The following is a 22369-nucleotide window of genomic DNA, read 5'->3' as shown; positions in this document are numbered from 1 at the left end:
CATGAAAATCTCCAAAAATGTATAATTTCATTCACGAAGAAGCATTTTTCTTTACCTCTTTTGTAGCTTGTTAAAATATACATAATAAAATGTATGTGTCACGTGTTGACTCTAATTTTCATTTACAATTTTAAAACCCAGACATCCACAGTATTTCCCCCTCTTGCTTTGTGTCAAACCAAAACCACCAAGTTTTGCAGTATCAAGTACTTTTTAAGCCAACTCTTTTTTTTGCTCATCGGGTCATTGTTAAGACACAGGAGTGATCTCCACAGTCACAAACTTAGTGTAAAGTAAAACACATCCTCACTGTAACATTCAAACTGAGTCTGGGCTCATTTTCAAGGCTGTATACGCTGACATCGGGTTCATTCTTTGTCAACAACATATGGTTCCTTCTTTTAAATGCGAGAACTTGGATCAATCACATCCGCCAACAATGGTTTACGTCACTGCAACTTCATGTGAGATTTGTGGAAGAGACCTGCTTGCTCACAAAATGAGTCAGTCGTGTCCTTTTTATCACCACCTCCCTCTGTCGCCACTACCGGCCATGCAACCTTTCACTCTATGACAGCGTAGGCGATGCTATCGAAGAGGAAAAGAAGGATAGAAAAACGTCCTTTCCTATTATTCTCATGGAAAACTTGCATGCATTGTCTTCCATCTTACTTTGTAGTGTTGGTAGCTGCTGCCCTGGCCCCTTTTGCTCCTGAAGCCAAATATTTCTTCAGCCACTGTGTCCCTCTTAATTTGCACCTGTTCACAATCCCGAACTCAATAAAAGAATCTGGGGCTGCAACAAAAATCTTTGACTCATCTGCAAACAAACCACAATATACTTGTCATATCCTCCAGCATGCCCGGTTTTGCATTTTTCCTGCCAACTATTTTAGCTGCGTCAATAGTTTAATGTCCCATGTGAGAATACAGCAGAAAAATGTCTCATAAATTCGCAGTGAGTGATTGGGCGTGTTGAGGACATTTCTAATGTGTGATGCAGAAGACGACAACGAAGATGTAAACTTGAAACGACAAAGAGATTCAAGAGCTTTTGGTGATAAGGGCTGAAAAACACTAACACGAACAAACACACTGTGCTTTCCGCAGCAACATTTATACATCATGTCCGGCCTCCTACTGCTCTCACCAGGTGCCGCTCCTTGACTGGATGTTCTGGACATTTTCCTGCCGGAAAATTGTGTCCCGACATTTTCTGGATTTCGGGTTTGAAAACCACTTTAAACAACACAAAATGTAAACAATATACGGAAAACGTTCAAGCCGTATAATGCGAGGTGTTTATTACAATACTTAGAGTGCATTAAAAAATTCCTGTTTATACATCAAAGTATCGTTTTTTTGTAATTTCTGATTTACATTTGCTGACATAAAATAAACGTCTCATCTTCTGCCGTTACACGATGATTACATTTCATTAACTCAGCTGCACACTCCTTTCCCTCAAGATGTTTTCCATTAAATTGTTTTAAATGTTTGTTCTACACGCTCAACAAACTTGTTGACACCATGCACACACAACTACAAAGGGAATTTTTTTATGTTCTTCATGTGCAGAGATGAGCGTTTGCTTTCAGAAGACGTACACGCTCTGGTTAAAATTATGCTCCCCCGTCTGGTGAGGTTACTTCCTTTGCAATCGTGTGAACTGTTGTTTCGTTATTGTTGCTCATAGTAAGGTAATTGCCAAGAAGTGACGAACTGTGAGGCTGGCAAATGTTTAAACATCACGAAGTGCTCTCAGTGACATTTACCTCCCTTCCATCGTGCTCTCCCCTCCCGTCCTTCTTTCCTCCCCCACTCTTTCTACTCACACCTCTCACTGGAGTGGAAAGCTATCAGACAAAGTGGCACTTGAGAGATTGTCTAGGAAGTTTCTCTCATCTTTGCCTGGAAATGGTGGAATGTCCGTCATGTCTTGAATCTCGTTGGCAACTTCTGCCATCTATTGGTCTAACGGGAGGATTTTCAAGCATGACGTCATGATTCCTGAGGGATGCTGGCAGCCCTACTACATATCATTAATCAAATAAGTGCACGATGAGTAAGACCTCATGTCTTTGCTTGTTTTCTGTCTTCCTGTCTTCTTTGCTGCCCTTTGACTCTTGCGTATAAATCCTGGATAAATGGTTTCTAATTATAGAAGAAAATGTTTTAATCCACTCGAACCATTTTTATGTGTTCAAGTGTCACTTAAACACAGTAGTAACTGAGTAAGTATGATTCTATGCCCTCCATTTAGGAAAACTAATTCATGCCATGATATCAACAGTTGACTCAGTGAACACACACAGCTTCTCTCATTCCACAAAGTTAAACTATTTCCATCTTCTGTTTTAGATGAGGCTGAAACAATGAATGTTATTACTCAATCAATGCACTGCAGGAAATATGTCAATATATAACATTGGTCTAAGGTCTGTGAGACTTGAATCTTAAGCAGATGTACATTATACTGTAAAGCTACAGGGCACTGTAATGTGTTAAGCATAGCAGCAAGCACTTCACACCGATGCAGCCAACTCCCCCTGTCCATAAAATACTTCTTACGTTTGAGGGCAAAGTGAATAAGTGATGATGGACTTTAAAATACTTTTTGCTTGTCAGTTATTTTTCAATCAGAAATGACAAATATCACTTAGATCAAGAATTTGAGTTGTTAGGATTTTGTGCTTTTCTTTGTAATTTTGGGGTTTTGGACTGTTGCTTGTAAAAAAAAAAGTATATACTTATGACAAAGAAGTATAATTGAGGCTTGGTATTTTGAAGTTTTACCTTAAACAATATTATAAACTTTAAACTTTATGATAAATACTGGGGTTTTTTTCCCACATAGGATTTAATGATTGAGCTTAAATTATGTTGCTGTAATACAGTTATATATACTTTAACTAATTTACTTCATGATAGGAAAACCTCCAGTACCATTTTTCAGCGCACACAGTGTGATTTTGTTCAGGTATTTATGGGTTAGGTTTCAAGGACACTGTTTGAGACAAACAAAAATCAAGCTGAGGACATGAAGTAGAAATATGGAGAACAGTACATGCTGTCAGAGTTGGCAGGTACGAGACGAGAATGGGAAAACCAGCAGACATCTGCTGCTTACACAAACACAAGTGGCGACAGCATTCCAGTGATCAGGTTTCTTCTTCTTTCAACAAAGTGTGACAATGAGTTAATAAACTAAGCTGAGAAGAAAATGTCAGTAAAACATAAGTAAACAATTAGGTGGTGAGAATTAAGAGCAGATGATTCATGGGCCGGAATTCAGATTCACTTTCGGTTGGTTTTGATGGCTGGTGTTTCTGAAATCATCTGCAAATTCAAATGGTTTGTGATCGACTACATTTTTAAAATAAGTCAACGCAGTCAAAAACTATTACCCTGTATTTTACATTTGAGGCTTCTTCTTTGATTGTTGTTGGGTATTAATGAAGCTACGGGTTCACATTCACAATCAGTTCAAACACAACTCTAATATATTTCTGTGTGTCTGCCTATATTTCTCACTTTTGCCAGCTTTTACCTTACAATACAAAACATAAACATGTTGCTAATCAGGTCTCTTTTCATTCTCGAAAGTTGAAACACTGAACGCAACTCTCTTTGAAGCCTCCCTAACGAAAAGCAGACAGTGTTTTTTCCCTGAACAAAACATCTACAATGGAGTGATGGGAGGGAGGGCTGGGACCAGCGAGGGAGGCCTCGAGCAATAAAGTTTGCTTACTTCATTGAGGAATGAGCTGGGGCTGGAGTGAGGTGAAAAACACTTCAGCTGTTGATACACCCATCAACTGGTAGTCTCAGCACTGTCTTTTTAAGCAAACAGTTCCTGTGAGAGGCCGAGCTCAAAGCATTCACGGTTCCCTCTCGTTTATGCCCACCATTGTACACATTACTGACAAAGATGCTTTACAGAAATGCAGCACCTCTGAATGCTTGAGATAAATAAGTTGAGTTACTATGTGAAAATAATGTGGCCGTATTTCTGATTTGCCAACACACCCCTCCTCTCCATTGGGCGAGTAATTTTCATAATGTGCCACTTTGGCTGGTACAGCAGCTTTCAGTTATAGACAAGTTATATGTCTGGTTGAAGTAATAATTAATCACCACACTCTTGCTATTTATACAACACTTTAATCAAGCCTCTAGAACATATACCTCACTGTTTAACCCTATATGAACAAAAAAAAAGCTGAGTGTACACATCTATAAGCTGCTTGTTGTTGTACATTTGACCAACCACATTGCCACTGCAACATCAAAACAGACTGCTGGTTGGGGTTGGTTTGATATTTTCATGATATTAATGGGATGTCCCTCACGATGTCTGTGATGCACCATTCAAGCCGCATCAACGAGAAAACCAACATCAAATAGGGTCATATCCTTGAATGAGGTCTCAAATAGAGATCAGTTACACTGCTGTCCTCAGAACTCCAAAATCAGCACAGTCTGTGAATGCAACCATCTGCTTTAAACCCAAATGACAATTTACAATTTCACTTTTGGTCAGGTCATTTTCCTGTGCAAAGGAAAAGCTGCCCTGCTGGGCAAAGTAGCACACACTGTGGTCCTGTTTGATAGAAATAAGAACCACATTGGGTCTGAGATGACTAAAACCTAGTGGTTTTGTTATGAGATGTTCAAATGCTTCCTTTGCCTGTTGGTGGCCAAAGACGACTGGTAAATATTCAATGATGTTCCTGAATCTCCCTCGTCTTGCCTTGTGTTCCCTGTGTATGTAAATAATAGACTTGTAGACTTGAATGACGAGATGAACTCTCTAAATGACCTAAAAGCTTAAGTAGCACGTTCAAATTTACAACAATCTCATTCACACATTCAGTGAATGTACCATGAGAATATTATTTTGCTCATTCAAAAATTAAACATTTGAATTGGCACTGAAGCAAACATCTTTTATTATTAATCGTTTAATTTTCCCTATGTTGTAATATAGTACATCATTGGAAAACCAGATGATCGATAGTGTTTCATCAGGAACACAGCATGCGCACACATGTACGACTGAACTCCAAATCCAAAGTCCTTATTTTTAACCGCAGCAGCAGCAACACTAAAGAACAATAGCAACGAGTGGTGATTATTAGCACCACTTCTTCATCAGCTGTCATTGTGTGGCATAAATGCACACTGTGAAATGGCCCGTCTAGACCTGACGTCATGTCACTGTCCAGACTTATACACACACATACACACACTTAATAGATTCCTTCGTCCCCGGAGGTCCCCTTCCCTCTGAGTCCTCATACCTGGCACCAGCAGGGGAGCAAATGCTTGTTTGAATAAAGATTCTCAATGTCAATCACCTTATTCGATTAGAACAAAAATAGTGTTGCTCATTGATTAAATGAAACTATCAACCTCTTTGTGCTGGCCAGTGTTTGAATGAAGACGCACAATTCACTCTGTGCATTTGTTTAATTCCTGATTTTCTAATTACCGAGAATTTTAAACAAGAGGTCACACTGGTGACACTGCCTCACTGTGTATGTTGTGTACTTTGATAAGGTGCAATGATAAAAGCACAAGACGATTTTCTCTCGACTATTGAACAGAGATACGCTGATCTGACACTGATATCAGATATCAGTCTGATGCTAATTTAAAAGGCTGGATCAGGTATTGGGTTATTTATCAAGTTGCTGGTACACGATTATTTATTATTTTAATAATAAATGTGTATAAATAACTAATAAACAAAGTTATGCTCAAGTCAAGTCTGACGTTGCCTCACACATAAATTAATGATCCCTGTCTCTTCCACACAGTGATGAATACGCTGACATTAGATAGACACTGGTATCAGATTAGTATTCTCTATCAGACAAAGGTATCAGTATCGGTATCAAGACTGAACTAAGCAGGATCTGTGCATCTCTACTTTTAGACACTAGCCTTAAACCGATCTCTAAACTAAGACGGACATATTTTCAGTGCATTGGTCTTGTGTGACAGTGCCGCATGATGAGGTTTTTTTTCCTCTGAGTGAAGACAGACTGTAGTGAGACCACACAGTTTGTCTTTTAGCGTGCACATGTTTAAATAGACTGCTGTTCAGCTGTGGAAACCAACTTATTTATTTAAGTTTTAGTCAGACTTTGGTTTTAATTATCACACAGTGATACTTTTCCTGTTTGTTATGCGCGTGCAAGTCCAGGTTCGAAACCCTGTTGTCCATATATGTGGCCAAGAAGTTAGATTTCAGCAGAAAACAATGGACTGGGTTTCCTGCATGTAAGTATAGTATTTAAGACACTAACTTAGATGACGGACCGGTCCTGTGTGACAGCGACTGTGAGGCAGTGTGAATTTATCAAGGCCATACAATGTGGTCAAATCGATGAGGAGACCGAGCTTGACAGAAGCAGCGAAGGCTGAACGAGAGGCAAAGGAAAGACAAAGATAATTTTGCCAAAAGCAAAATCCAGATGCAGTAGTAAAGAGAAGAAGGGACATAAGGCAGAAAGGAAAGGCAGAAAGCAGAAACCGAAACCAGAGCTGAAGATGAGTAAGGGAACAAATGAAAACAAGATGGCAGGGACCTCAATGACAAATGCATGAGTGAGACAAACGTATAGCTCAGTCTGAATAATCACAGGCATCGTACATCAGGGCTTCCTGCCCAGGCTGGTCTGTGCCTCTGGTTTAAAGGACAGCTTGCACTTATAACAATCTGGCCTAGTGCACTCAGGGCAGGGAGAGTTAAAAATGCAATACCCTGCTTAGCAACAATACAAGTTACAGTTGTGAGTCAGCCACACTTACATGGGCTCGTAGCCTGCAACATTTAAACGACTGAGACAGACCTGGCTCCTCGGCCAGTTCCGAGTGCCATGTTTCCAGCTGTTTGCTGTACGCTAAATTTCTCAGCCTGCCAAAGGTGTTGACCTTTGCACTTGCTCTCCCATGTGCCTCCATCCTGTTCAACTTAAGACACTTTTATCTCTCAGATGAAATGGGTTGAGCAATAATCAAGGTTACCCAGCCAAGCAAATAAGAACTCCAGATAAAAATGTGAGAAAGTAAATGTTTTTTGAGGAAGGGATTAACGTGTTTGACCTTCTCTCCTTAACCAAAATGAGCAAATACTTAGCCTATACTTTAACAGCATTTGGTGCCTTAAACTTTCTTCCCAACCTCCGGTACTTAAGATTACCTGTATATGCAAGACTTGCTTTACATTTCATACTATAAAGGGAGAATACCTCATTGACATTCAATGGGCTTTGCGGTGGGAGAGGAAGGAAATACATGGTAAGTGCTTCACTTCTTCACGCTCCTCAACAAGCTTCTTCCCTTGCCTTAGTCAAGGCTGAGTGAAGAGAACAAGCCACAAAGGTATTGTGTAAAACAAGCTTTTTTGGGGTCAAGAATACTGATGTTTGTGCGTCACATCTTGTATCATTTTTCCGCATCATTGGTGCAGAGCAAAATAACACTAAACCAGGAATGTTTACTGTTTTAAAGGCTAAGAGGAGGAAAGGGGTAAGGTACAAACAGTGGAGAAAGAGAATGATTTAATCAGAAAACGCTCGTTGCGAAAACTGAACCGTGGAATATTACGCAAGTGCCCCAGCTCTCCTGTCTCCACATTTACGTCATTTACATTTGGAAGAAGTGTCCGCCTTCACTCGGCCAAACAAGAGGGCCGCGTGTCAACAACCCACCTCAGACAGCAACCTGAATGCAATACTGCGCTCCACATAAAAACTAGTCACTTGAGACGTCAAAACATCATGTGCTTGTTTTCACCCTCTCCAAAATATCCATAACGGATGGCACCATAAATCGCTCAGATTCTTGTGCTCTGTGTATTTACAAGAAAAGGAGCCGACCAGTGAGGGTCCAGGCGGGGGGGGGGGGGCAACGAGAAAAAGAGAACAGATTTCATCATCCTTTGCTGTGGTGGCAGCCTACACTAACTTCTCTATATCAAACGCGTCATCCGTGGGACCAGTGTTTTTCCAACCACAATAATGTCCCATCAGACTGGCTTTGACCCAATCCAGAAAAAACTCTTTTCAAAACCCCCTAATACGCTCTGTCCAAATTTGGTAGCACCCTCGTTGGTGGTCCCCTGGTGCCTCTTTGTGTGTGTCTGTGTGTGTGTGTGTGTGTGTGTGTGTGTGTGTGTGTGTGTGTGTGTGTGTGTGTGTGTGTGTGTGTGTGTGTGTGAGAGAGAGTGTTTTTCATCTTTTCAGGAGGCTAGGTTGGGTGAACCTTCAAAATAAGCACTGCACCTGCCATGTGCCCATACTCTGCAGAAAAAAAACCATAAATTATTTTAACTGTCAAAATAACCATAAATTTCCTTGTGTCACTAAGTAGCTAGTAGGAGAGAGATAGCACTCATCCCTCTCTCCGGAGGCTCCCTTTAAGAAGCGGAGGCCTCCCTGGGTCTGTTTACGTATCTCCACCTCAAGATCCCTCATCTGTGCTTATTAAACAGCTTCCTCGAGTGCCGTACATTTCCAGGAATAACAAGGTGCAGGTTGTCCAGCCACTTTATTATCCACTAACAGGTCTGACGTCTGTACGAAAGGTGTGATGCTACTGGGGGTAAAAAACAAACATGCTTTTGCATCTGTAGCGTACACAGATAATTGGATAAACACTTAACTGTTGACAGATGCGAGAGATAATATCAGAACAGGTTTCCTTGAATTACAGAGGATCAAAACATTTTGCTGCTATAACTTGTTTTTGGCTGACCCATAAGAAAATCATTACCTGGCCACTTTTATTTCACAGAAGACAGATTTAGCAATAAATTCCCACTGCAGATTTAACGTGGGGGAAAGGGGAAATTGTTCGATTAAATGAAAGCCTAATTGAGAATGGGCTACATCTCTTACCTCCAAGTTCTTTTACATTCAAGATGGCATTTGGGAATGGCACTGCTTTGATGCTGAAACCTGAGGGGAGAAAAATTAAAATCCAACATTGTAATGACATGAAGAAATTAAGTTTGTGTGTGTTGTGTGTGTGTGTGTGTGTGTGTGTGTGTGTGTGTGTGTGTGTGTGTGTGTGTGTGTGTGTGTGTGTGTGTGTGTGTGTGTGTGTGTGTGTGTGTGTGTGTGTGTGTGTGTGTGTGGACGGCACATGTTAGGAGAGAGAGTCAACATTTAGGAATGTTGGCTGAATTGCTTTTTAATAATGAGAAAAAGGGATAGGGAAAAAAAAATCTGACGTAAAAAATATCCACTTTATCATTTGGTCTTTGTAGGAGATGATGTACCTTTTCCAAACTACCAGCTGGTGAACACAAAGAGGACTGTCAACATCATTGTGATGTATAAATGGAGGAAAATAACACTTTGTGGGGTCCGGGTTAAAAACAGAAAAACAAGTGAAGCTGAAGTGTTTTGTTCTACGTCGGAGGTAGAGGAGGTCTGAGCTGACGTCTAAAGTGCTACCATGTATCGTGTGGTGTGTTTTCTGCGGCGACACAGATTAAAATAGTAAAGACAAAGGTGAGGATTAACGTTCAGCTCAAATCATGCAAAATTGTCTTGGGGGGAATTCCTTTTGTGGTTAGATTCAAAAACAGGAGGAGAGATGGGGGCAGATTATGATAGTAACATCTGAATTAGCAGTTAAATGTGGGATTTAAGCACATTACAACATACAAAATCATGAAGTAAGAAGAGGGTGGAGCCACAAGAGACTTCCCCCTCATTGTTCTTCATGATCTTTCCTCTGTTGCTGTTGGCAGATGCAAACGGTGCTGACAGCTAAGTCTTATTTCAGTGAAGTTCACTAAAATAATTCCCTGCTAAGGTAAATAATCGGCATGTTTTATCCATTAAGGTGGGCGCCGACAAGTGATCGCTCCCTTGAATCACCGCCTGCCACGGGGACGTACATGCCAACACTTGCAGGCAGCACATTTGGGAATTATTTTGTAATGGTGAACGTGCACAGTGACTAAACCTAAAATGAGATTTTCTGCAACGGCTCAAAGCTGACTGCTGACAAAGCCAGGGGAGGAAAGAGGAATGTCAATGTCCTTGAGGGATCGCTTTGTATATGGAAAGCACAGCGTTGACTACCAGGAGGATGATGTACTAACCCAAAAGCCTCCTCTTCTGGACATACTTAACATCAGCCTCCCACTTGACTAGAGGAAAGAAGCTGAGTATTGGCTAGTGAGATCCAGCAGAGTGTTTCTGGCATGAGCGCTGGGGCTTTGAAAGACATACTGGAGACTTGCTTCCCCCTATTGGCGAGCATTAATACCTGGACAAAATTATCTATCTGTGGTTCTAATCCAAAGGACAACTTGTTCTAGGAACATGACAGCTTTTCAGAAGCTTGGAAAACGTGCAAGTACAAACGTGAGGGAAGTTAGGTGTATATCTGTGAAGGGTGAGTGCTTCTATTTAAGCGCAATGAAATACGTTTTTCCACTGATCCATACGTTGTGCTCACCTACCTGTTGTAGGAACGATGCCGTCACTGCCCTCACTACAGAGGCGTGAGAGCAGGCTGGTCTTCCCAGCACCTGTCAGGCCAATGCACACCACATCATACTCGGGTCTTGGCGGTGGGGGTCCTTTACAGCACAGTGCCCGGAAACACTAAAACAAAACAAACAAAAGAATAAATGCATTGGGAAACAAAAAAATGCCCCCCAGGGGAGATGGGCTAGATTAAATTAAGACTCTGCATTTGGGATGACAACACATTGTGCAACCCTTAAAATGAATTATCTTGGAATAAACACTGGGGTCTCTCCAGCTCTGCAGGAAGAGTCCCATGGGTATTACAGCTGTTTTTATATGATGAAGCATTTAACCCCACTCCATGTCAAAGGTCTGAAAGATTCCAGCTTATCAGCTGATTTAAGAAGAAAAAAAGGTTTATTCATGTTCCAGTAAAAAAAGAAGGAATCAGAGCAATGGCAAGAATAAAACTGCAAGAGGTCTGATTTGCATGATTTCATGTAATTATGTCATATTGTGTTAAAGTCTACATGAAAAGAGATGTGGAAGGAAATGGGAGCGGTACATGCATGCACCTTAGCACTGGTGAACATGTTTTTGTCTGCTGTGTGTGTGTGTGTGTGTGTGTGTGTGTGTGTGTGTGTGTGTGTGTGTGTGTGTGTGTGTGTGTGTGTGTGTGTGTGTGTGTGTGTGTGTGTGTGTGTGTGTGTGTGTGTGTGTGTGTGTGTGTGTGTGTGTGTGGACCCTGTCTGATTGGGCCCTTATGGCTGTCAGAGGCAGACCTGTCACTCCATGAATCACAGCCTGGGACTGAGGGCCTGCTGTGAGACATTAAGGGGCAAATGCAGTGTGAACCGTGAATGAGATCTTTAAACCTGTGTGGGGAGATCGGTATCCAAAACTAAAAAGAGATCTCTTTTATTAGCAAGACAGGAACTAGTCTGGACATGGCAGGGCAGACACACACATATGCATGCGCGCACACACACACATACATACATACACACACTCTCCCATATACTATATCACATTTCAGGTGGAAGAACACCAACACAGGATTACTTACTGCTCATGTCAGGGGACGACCCTGCACAACCCACTGCTACTCTGTTCGATCAAAGACTCTGACAGGAAGGAAAACACATGGACAAGTGTACATGAACTGCTGCACATCTGTGCACACATTCCCCAGGTGTGCTTTGGCATGCCATTAAGTATTAAGTATACCTCAGTGGGGAGAAGCAGATATAAACAAACGAGAGGATAAACAAATATTCTTCGTCAACGGTGGAGAATATTTGGCAAATGTTCAAGTTTTAGGTTTTGGTTGACGACTACAAAGATTCCTACTGAAATCAGATTTTAACTGGAGCTCAGATCTTTGACAACAAACATTTTCCTCAGTAAAGCAGAGAATGTTAGGAGACACAACCATCATTTCTTTCAGATTTTAGAAGAACACGGCAGCAGTAAAGAGTGTTTCGGTCTCGATTCTCCCGCAGACCCCCAGACGAACGTGACCACCAGGGTCAGTTTTCAGAGCCGTGCCAAAACAGAGCTGCTGTTTGATGGAGATGTGGGGAATCTTCTTCAACAGAACCAGACGTTGGCTGAGCAACCCGACCCCCCGACTCCTCGGTGAACCCAGCAGTCTACTCAAACAGGAAACATTCCCCTCTCCAGAAAAACGGTAAGATCAGAAACACATTTGTGTCAGATGGGGGAACACATGTAAAAACTTGGTTTGATGAGGTCATTCTATTCTCTTCCATGCTCTCTTCGCCCCCTTGCTGCCCCCCCCCCCATCATCTACCTTCCCTCAAGCTACATGTAAAGATTTGAGAAGGTGAAATCTGCTGTCAGTGCTCTAAGCCGTCAGGAAGCAAGTGGTTAGGGCGAGGAGATGTGAAGGAAGTGGAGTCGTACAACTCTTGTTTATTTTCCCAGTAAAATTAAATTAAAAATATTATTATTCGACCCGGTGTATGACGGCAACAAAGAAGGTTGCTGCCGCAGTTGGAAATGTGGGAGCAGTCAGACACGACAGCTCCCACCTCCCTCCCTCCCGCCCTGTACAATTCAGATTGCACAACCCTTACCGAAGGAGCATCCAGGGCCTGACCCTGCAGTCCCCACGTACACAGTGGCCCCTGTGAGAGAGAGAAAGATGTGCGCTCTCACCTCTGGCCCTCTTGGACAGCACAAGATTGACGAGGAGAGTTTGGTCAAAAGGCAGAGGAGAAAATAAAAATATGTCCAAAGGCCTTTGCTTACCTCGAGCCAGGCCCCCTCCCCTGTTAACTACATACTCAATGATCAGTTGTGCTGTGTCACTGAGGCCGAGAGACTCTGTGCTATGACAACCGCCTCCATTGCTTTTCAAGGCATCCAAACAAACAAGCTGTGATTAAAACTGGAAATTGAATTGAACATTCAACGGTTCTCCAAATGTTGTTTGAGTGACGTTCACACAACATGGAAATGACTGAGATATAAAAGTAAGTACTGTCACACATGTGCCAGCTTTGCTTCCTTGTTTTTTAAGGTACCAATAAACTACTACTATGAGGCCACCTGTGCATTAAAAAGGCAATCTCCAAAGAAAAAAAAAAAACTTGCCACTCCTTGCCAGAGCACTCTCCATAAAAAGTCTGCCATTCCTAGACTTTATCGATTGGTTGCCTCTTATAGGATTGGACATGTTTTAATTGTGCTTCACTGAGAGACCTGCCAAGACATTACCTCACTGTTGTTGTGAAAGCTGATTAGCTCGGCTTTATGTAAATGGGAAACACTGCCGACAACATATATCACTTAAGACATAGCCAGGCTGCATTTTTTCAGATTAAATGTCTCCTTAGAAGATGCACGACAGAAAGAATGGAAGAAAAAAAAAAAAAAAGCCACCCCAGGCGTACAATTTGAAAAAGATGTCGAGACGTTTAATGGGTGACATAACTGGGCCTCCTGGCAGCAAACCAGAGCTCAAATACACAAGAACAGAAGCCACCAGTGAGTTGTACGTGGGTGGGTCAGCTTCAAAGATACAGACGTTTAAACTTAACAGCATTTAGCCAGGTGTTAATGATGGTAGAGCCCATATTCCCTATATCCACGGTATGAAAATAAAATAATTACCACAGTTCATTGTTCTCCAGTGTTTCCTTCAAACAATCCTCATGCTACAGCATAGGCATGGTGAGATTACTGTCTGATCTATTTATATCTAACTACTAGCAGAGGCGCTATGCCTTTATTATTTATAGAAGCATCCAACAATTTGTGAACAATCATTTCATATTTACATTTACATTTACATTTAATCCCTCTCTCAAAGCTGTTTCTCCAGCTCGCTCCTCTAGTCTCCACTGCCGTCTGGGGACGATTCTCAACGAGTCTCTCGGCCAAGTCTCTAGTGAGTTGGAGGCGTGTCCGGTCAAGTCGGATTGACATGAAGTAGTGAAAAGCTACACGTTTCACCAGAATACTTCACATCAAATGTTTGGCACTTTTTCAAGATAAACAGACAATTTGACAAGAGACATGAACTTTCCAAAATATTTCGTGCTGCTGTGAATATAAACGCTCAGCTCACTGCTGAGTTATTCTACCAGCGGAAAGTGCAACTTCCATCGGTCTGCAGACAGCAGCTATGGCACATTACACTATGCTTTGGTTTTAATCCTGAGCATTTTCTTTGGCACTACAAATCACTTGTATCACATTAGTAGTTGTTTCATATTTTTTATGTATTGAATCAATGACAATACACCGAGATGTGGATTGCATCAGCCTCTTCCCTTCTCCAGCATGCAGCCTAACCAGCACCACCCTGCAGCCTGCTGACCTCGAGTGACCGTAGGTCGATTTGCATACTGCCGACATCACATATCCGTGGATGTTTGAACTGAATGTAGATGGAAAAAGATCAATGCACCGCGTTGAGCCACTTCAAACGAACGTTGAACCATTCAGATAAAACTGTTTTTCTCAGTGAGTCATAACCCATGGTGTTGCAAATTCACCTGACGTAGTTGGACAGAACAGGAGCCAGGCTCTTTTTAGAAAACCACTTTGTATTTTTAGAGGTAATAAATGTGGGTTACAGGGAGCCGCTACCACTGCAGCAGACTAGTTCATGTTTCATTCTCGTACTCTCTGGCTGCCGTTAAGAGACCACAGGACAGGAAAACGGGCAGTGACATGACAGCATTTTCCCCATTGAGGTATCCCAACAAGCTTCTAGTTCCTTTGGACTGGTTTTCTACTCGCTTCAGTTGTGAAATAATGACTAAACATTGGGGCCGTAAAAGAGTACACGTAGCGTAAGGCCAACAAATTCTCCTGCTAAATGTTTTTATATTCTCTGCTGTGTCTAAGTACATTTTGATTTAATTGTTATCCAACACCACTACTGCTTCTTCACGGTGCTTGCAGGTGTCCATCATGGACTAATGCCGTTGCTGGAATACTCAGGACAACCACATCATTTATCCACGGCTTTGCCCAGAAGAGATTAGCAGTTTTTCGGATCATTAGGTAGCACTGTGTTTATCCAGATGTTTGGCTAACATTATCCAAACATAACAAATTCCGCACTTATAATACACAACTTGGTAGATGAGTTTATGAACATTTAACATCACGGATTGTTAAGCAAGTAAGTTATGACAAATCTGTTTCCAAAAATACCAAATATATCAGTCTGAATGACACATTTATTAACAATAAATATGAATTTTCCATTTGAACAAATGGTGCAGCCATGCAAAACAACATGAACTATTTTTGAAGTTGTGTTGTTGCTGTTAAAAATGGTAGAATTTCATTGGTATTAGTGTTAGAATTTGTTGTATTCCTGCGAGTTGCACTGATATGTAATAGTGTGTGCAGCATTTAGCTTCCAGTCACTAGAGGCATAGTGGGCATGCCGACCGCTTTTAGCTTTCATGATGAAAATCCAGAGGCATAGCTGCTAACGTAAGTGCTGTTGCTGACCGTCCATGGCATGTTGACAAAGCAAACACACAAAGCAAAATATTATTTCATTAATTAGTCTGGAAACTATGATTATGGTTAACCAGGATGTAGAGCACTCGCAGAATAATTCATAAGTGCATTCTTTTTTTTAAATAAGCCTCAGATATACAAATCATGTGCACTCAGAATAAAAATCTGTGGGTCGTGTCCTTGCGGAACACGTCTGTGTTTTGAAAGGTAGGTTACAGACCAACGGATATGAACAGTTTGCACTCGGTCCAGCAATGGTGCTAATGAGTGTAATAATGTCTATTAAAATCTGTGGTATCACATTTATTTCCTGTTCCAATAGATAGGCACACCAAATAGCAATCCATGACTTCCTCCTTGGCTGCCAAGTGACACAAGGTGGGTATCTTGATTTCCCAACAACAGTGGCACTAGCGAGGGAAAGAAGAGGAGGGAGGAGGGAGGAGAAAAGGGAAAGGACATCCGAGACACTGGTCTCTGCGAGACAGAGCCAACGTAGACAGACACAGGACACGGATGGTCAAGCAAGCCGTTTTTATTTTTCCAGACCAAGTGTCGGGACAACACTTGTGTGCAGGGCTCACGCCTGACCTTTGAAAATGACAGTCCTTTATATGGGCGTCCCGACGGAGGAGTGGCGCTAACAGATATGTGTGTAATACACACCGGCCACAGTCATAACACAGGCCTGCAAAACCAGGGGTAAGCAGAGGGCGGTAGCAGAGAAGGGCATGTACGAAGACAGTCCGTCAGGGACAGAGGGAAGGGTAGAGGGGAGCCAGGGAGGTAGAGGGGGTGTGCGCGCAAGGGGGGGGTGGAAGGGGCACATTCATTCATCCTCATTCATCTTCTCCCCCTTCAGTTGTTGTTGTTATTTGCCGCTTTGAAGCTGGATGGGGGGTGCACGGTGGGACACAGTGTGGCTCAGTACAGTGAGGGAAGGGGGTGAGTGGGGCACACTGCATGCCATTCTCGTTAAGGGGCGAGAGAGACATGCTAGACACACAAGGCTGCTCACTGGACCCTTCCCATGGTTAGCTGTTACCGCGCCAACCACAGACAGCTTCAGGCCTGCGTCCGCCGCCACACCTCGCCAAACCACCCACCGCCCTTTATTCCGCTTCATAACATAACAAATATTTACCGACCAAGACATCGGGTTACTAACGTCCTCCTGATGTTTTGAACACTTCCTCCACCAGCCCTTTAACTACCTCCGCTTGCCTCTCGTGACAGCACATTCTCTTCCCTGAAGGTGCACGTGAGATGATACTGGATGCACGATGCTTGTCACTACAGGCATGATTGACTGGTTTCTTGAAACCTCAATTGCGAGATTAAACAAACAAAATGCGTATTTGGCAGTGAGCACTGTGATACGCTTTCAACTGTAGCTGCGGGTGATGAAATACAAGATTTACTGCACTTCAAAAATGGTGGCCAACTAAGGAGACTAAACAGGTGCCATTCATTACCCCCGCATCAGAAATAGATCCCTGTGCAAACACAGACACCTACACACACAAACACACATACAAAATACACTGAAACATTTGGGGGGTACGCATCACTCCAATTCCATGTATCAACAATGCATATCTAGTTGTGTGGAATATTTTTGATGCAGTGAATGATAAATATATGTTTACTGCTGACTTCAACAGCTTAAAACACAATATCACAGAGACCTACTGGACTGTAATGACAGACATACAGCAATAACAAGATGACCCTGTATGCACCAGCTCAATATCCCGTCTGGTGAAGTAGACCGTGTCTTACTTAAGTCGACAAAACAACCCACAACCCATTATGCCTTCATGTCTGTGTGTGTAGGGGAGGCCCTGTTTTAAAGCTGATTTGCTTGTCACTGTTTTGCAGGCACATCATCCCCTTATTCTGAAGCAACATCTCTCTCTCTCTCTCTCTCTCTCTCTCTCTCTCTCTCTCTCTCTCTCTCTCTCTCTCTCTCTCTCTCTCTCTCTCTCTCTCTCTCTCTCTCTCTCTCTCTCTCTCTCTCTCTCTCTCTCTCTCTCTCTCTCTCTCTCTCTCTCTCTCTCTCTCTCCCCCCCCCCCCCCCCCACCCCTGTTACCCAATTCATTCATCCCACTTCTGTCTGTCTGGCCCTCGTTTCAGAGCTCAAACACTATTGCCCTGATGCTAAGGTGTCTGGACAAGGAGACAAGCTGGAACACACACGTGCGCGCACACACAGCAATCCACAGTGTGAACTTGGAGCGCCCCCCAGCTTTCTGCTGGAACACACTGCAGTTATTGCACTGCAGAGGTAAGAAGACATGCATTACTGTAACTGGAGACTGTGACTGAATTTACATCCTCTAATCATCTCACCACTAAAAAATGAAAACAACCATATAAAAAAACAGTCAAATAGCTGTAAAACTGTACATTTCCAGGGCGATATTTCAGTTTTTCTCTCGAGCAAGAGTTAATATATACAACACAGGACTGAAGAAGGATGGCATCCTGCCTAAAATACCAAAACATTCCCAGAAGAATGAGTTTCGTCATAGTGAACACAGTCCCAGGAACAAACAGAAAAACAGATGAGTATGGCCTGCTATTTACTAACAGAGGTGCAGGTTTAATCTGACTGAATGAGGTGACGTGACAGCGGCCATCTGGAGTGTAAGGTCATCTTTGAAAGACAACCAAGACAAGTCAGGAATATGTGGTAAGATTTGTGAAGGACAGATGAGAGTGACCCCCTCTCCCTTCCCCTCCTCGGTGAGCAGCTCCAGTGCCGGCCCGCTCCTCTCTGGCCTGACATGGCAGCTTGTGACCCTGCGTGGTTGAGGAGGAGGCAGGATCAAAGACAGAGGAGGAGCCTTGGAAAAACATTTGGGCTGAGAATGGACGGGATATCTGTCAGGAAGCCTTTCCCACTGGGCTCACTGGTGCTAGGGCCCGGGGATCGGGTTACCACCCAAAAACGCCGACATGAAAGAGGGGGCGACGCTAATCCGCATACATGGGGCTCTCTGTCTGTCCTCCACTCACACTCCACCACCACCACCACCACCAATAATGTATCCCTTCTTCCCCTCTGCTCCTCACCCTCTAAACTCCCAAACACTCAGTATCACCCCCAAACTACACCCCCTCAAGCTTCTCTGCACTACCACCTCACCCTCCTCCCCAACCCTTCACCCCAAAAAACACTCCAGCTTCATCACAGAGGATTAACAGGAAACCCTGACACAAGCCATTGTTGAGGAGGCAGAGGGGGCTTGGGTGGTTTTGCCACTGGGGTTGTGATGCTTTCAGAGAGGGAGACTGGGGGACTTGATGGCCTCAGCATTCGTACAAACCTCCCCGACATACACACACAACCATTTCCACAACCTCTCCTCCCAGTTGCATAGACAAGGCCTGGTGGCAGGCAAGAGTTGTTCGGCAGCAACGAGCAAGGTCTAAGAAAAGAAAGATGGAGAGAGCGAAAGTGGCCGGGGCAGGGGAGGGTGCATTTGTAGGATAAAGGGAACAGTCAGGATGAGGATGGCATATATGTAGTGTGTAGCAGGGGGGTCATGGGTGGGTGTCAGTGCTGTAAATCTTGATGTCACTGACAGGAAGACTGTTGCGGACCATTACCATAAATCTGACAAACGCTAATTTGATGGGAGGCTGTATCTGTCTGGTCAGGGACCAGTCTAGACGGTCCTATTGAGGGGTCCTACAGCGTAGCCCTGTTTGTTTCCAGCACCATCTGGAAGTGGCAGTAAGTGCCCGCTGCTGTGGTTCACATACACACACATACAGGCACACAAACACTAGTACAAGTGCACCCTTCCCTAAGCCATTGCAAAGGCTCTGACCTTTAAAGTGCCTGAAATGTTTTTTTTAATTGAATGAATGACAGTATCACTAGAGGCAAATTGCTGGACAACAGGTAATATTTGAAGGTGGTCTGGTCAACATTCCTGTGCAATGAAAACCTGTATTAAAGACTGTCATGTCAATAATGAAATACAGTTTACAGATGTATTAAGAATTTGGACAAGACAACAAATGTGCACTGCAAATAAGCATCGTGATTAATTTAACTCCTGTTTCTGTTACTTCCCCCACTAGCAAAACAGGCACATGAGCCACCAATGCAAAAAACTAAACTGGAAACCACACCAATAGTGTTAAAAATCAAACACTAAAATCTCTTGGTTATAACACGTAAATAAAGAATTCCACTGCCACAATTTAAGTTATTTTTAATGGTTTCCATTTGAATGAGATTGCCTTTATCCATTTTGTAAAAACAATGCCATCTGTCAGGTCAAAGCAAACCGACAGCACCTACACTCTCAAGACTGTCCAGGAGGGCATGGACTGATTCACGCTGATTACCTCAGGGACAGACTAATGTGAGAAAAATATTTTGTTCGAGAAGCAATTATATTCATAAACGAACCTGCAACACCTGAAATTGCCCTTTTGAATGTTTTGAATTACCCATAACTCTCCATCTCTCTTTGAAGCTAATAAGAAATATGTTTTGCTCAAATCCAAAAGTTCTGTTTCCCAGAGTTAAGTATGCACAGGCTTTTTTAAGTTTAATATCTGAGATGGTGTTTCCCTTCATCGTTCATGTTCACTGTCTACGAGTGAAGTTGGAAAGAACAGTTATGGAATACATCTTGTGTTAAGCTCAAGGAAAAAATAGATTGTCTTTTGAATTACTGTGCTTTTATTTGGGAAGAACATGTTCCCCCGTTAAACAAGCAGGACAAGAGTTCACCTGAGGAGAAGCTGGGAAAGATCCAAGAGCTCTGGCGGGTTCAGCCAGCACTTCACAGGCTCCATGTATGTCCCATTCAGAGGGGCCAGGAGTGGGCTACGGTGCAGTCTGGGGTCGAACTTTCACTATCGCTTAGCACAAACACTCAGTTTCTTACAAATGTCCCCTCATCAACGGAGTTCATAACCTTTGTGGTCCCTCCATCATCACCCCCCCCCCCCCCCCCACACACCCCCCCCCCCCCCCCCCACACACACACACACACACACACACACACACACACACACACACACACACACACACACACACACACACACACACACACACACACACACACACACACTACTAGACATTACATTTTACCAGGCTGAAGGCAGAGAAAGAAGAAAAACAAGGGATGACAAATGAGGATGCGTTTTTGAAGTATGAAATTATAGTCACACTGAGGGAGCTATTTAATATGATGGGGAGAAGATGAAATGGGTTTGATGGGTAAGATATTGATAGGAGAAATATAATCCAAGCAGCAGGTCCCCTAGACATGCTGAGGAGACTGAGGGGCCGCAGCTCCCCCCCGACACATTTATCTGTCTGGAGTCCACCTTAGAGCTACTGTGTGTTTCACGACATTTACTTGAAAAGTACATTAGATGGAGAATGAGAGGGACAGCATTAAGGGGCCCACCCACGGGATTTTGTTTTCATGTTACCCTCTTTTTGTAAAAGAAAGCTCGAGGCTGAGGTGGTGGCAAGGCAGCTGCATTCACAGACAGAAGACACCTTTGCTCCATGGGACATCCGGAGGGTAGATAAGGGGCCACAGAACTGAAGGGCTGAAGGGGTACCACTGGGTGCCATTACGGTATATAAATCTTGTAATTGGGTAGGGTGATTAGCTTGGCTGCATTAGCATACGGCGGCGGCAAAAACTTTGGTTTCCTGGGCACAGTGTAGGGCAAAAAGATGTTTTTCCGCACCCATATAGAGGATCAAAGCTTGAGGGGCCCCCTTTTGAAGGCCCTCAAACCAGTGTGCAAGAACCAAGGGGGGTGGGGGGCGCCCCATCTCATAGACATAAAAAGGGTGGGTGGATGGGGAGGGTACTTGCCCCACTTACATCAGTTATAATATATATTCATAGAGCATCTATCTATTGATGACAAACTCAATTTTTGATAAAAACACATCTTAGGGCCCCTTTCTGAAACAAGTGTGGGAAAGTTTCAAACTTAAGGACATTGTCCTTATATGTGAAAGACCCCTTCCCATCAACTATTTCTAGGCCCCTTTGGGGAAAAAAAAACCTGATGGGGACCAACTGAACAATAAATCTGTTTTTATACATTGTGCGGTAGCCGAGAATTAGGTTGATGAGCGGAGGTGGGGGGGGGGGGGGGGGGGGGGGGGGGGGGGGGGGGGAGACTGGAAAGGCCTTTTCAATGCAAACAGATTCACAATGATCATTCATAACATCCCCAGTGACCTCGTTGAACACGTCAAAGTGTGTGGATTAAGAGGGAAGGAGAGAAAAGCTTTCTTTGGCGGCCTATGACAAACTAAAGACACAGAGAGAGAGAGAATCCCTCTGTTCGACAGACCCTAGACAGGAATGGTAGATAGGCCTCTGGAGGCTTTTAAGACCAACAAAATGGAAAAGCCATTAATAGGAGTCAACTACTAACAGTGACGCCAAAAGGAGAACAGAGGGGCATTTTCAGGAAGAGAAGTGTCATGACCCTAGAGGATTGACAGACATTAAGGGAGGACCAAGTGGTTTCAGAAGCGTAAGAAGAAATTAGTCATAACACATAAAAGATGGCTCTGATGTTTGACAAGTTCCCCTAACAGACGTTTTTTGTCTGTCGGTCAGCTGCTGTCTTAAAATCTTTGACAACTGTGACAACACAGTGAGTACTCCATTTCTAATGTGCATATCCTTTGCATTATATTTTACAGGTGATCCAGAGTGCCACAGTTACATTTAAACGCTACGTCGTTGTGTAACTACAGTGTGTCTTGTGAAGATGACCTTTTCAGTGTCTTGTATCCAGATGAACTGTGTCTACCTCCAGTTCGATGCGTCAGACAAACCACTGAGCAGAT

At 43.2% G+C, this 22369-nt stretch overlaps 1 protein-coding gene across 2 annotated transcripts in view; it reads right to left on the bottom strand.

Annotated features, from left to right (window-relative positions):
* The window catches only part of LOC117767529 (ADP-ribosylation factor-like protein 15), a 90729-nt gene that overhangs the window by 43645 nt on the left and 24715 nt on the right, over positions 1–22369 (bottom strand). For both annotated transcript variants that reach the window (XM_034595262.1, XM_034595260.1), the window contains exons 2-3: positions 10490–10634; positions 8910–8969 (exon numbers count right to left, since the gene is read on the bottom strand). In XM_034595262.1, the coding sequence (XP_034451153.1) occupies positions 8910–8969; positions 10490–10634 (205 nt within the window). The remainder of the gene's footprint in view (positions 1–8909; positions 8970–10489; positions 10635–22369) is intronic.

Source organism: Hippoglossus hippoglossus, chromosome 9 (genome assembly GCF_009819705.1).
Source record: "Hippoglossus hippoglossus isolate fHipHip1 chromosome 9, fHipHip1.pri, whole genome shotgun sequence".
Taxonomy (NCBI): Eukaryota; Metazoa; Chordata; class Actinopteri; order Pleuronectiformes; family Pleuronectidae; genus Hippoglossus; species Hippoglossus hippoglossus.
The sequence above is the reverse complement of the archived record's forward strand: the minus strand, read 5'-3'. Positions and strand labels throughout refer to the sequence as shown.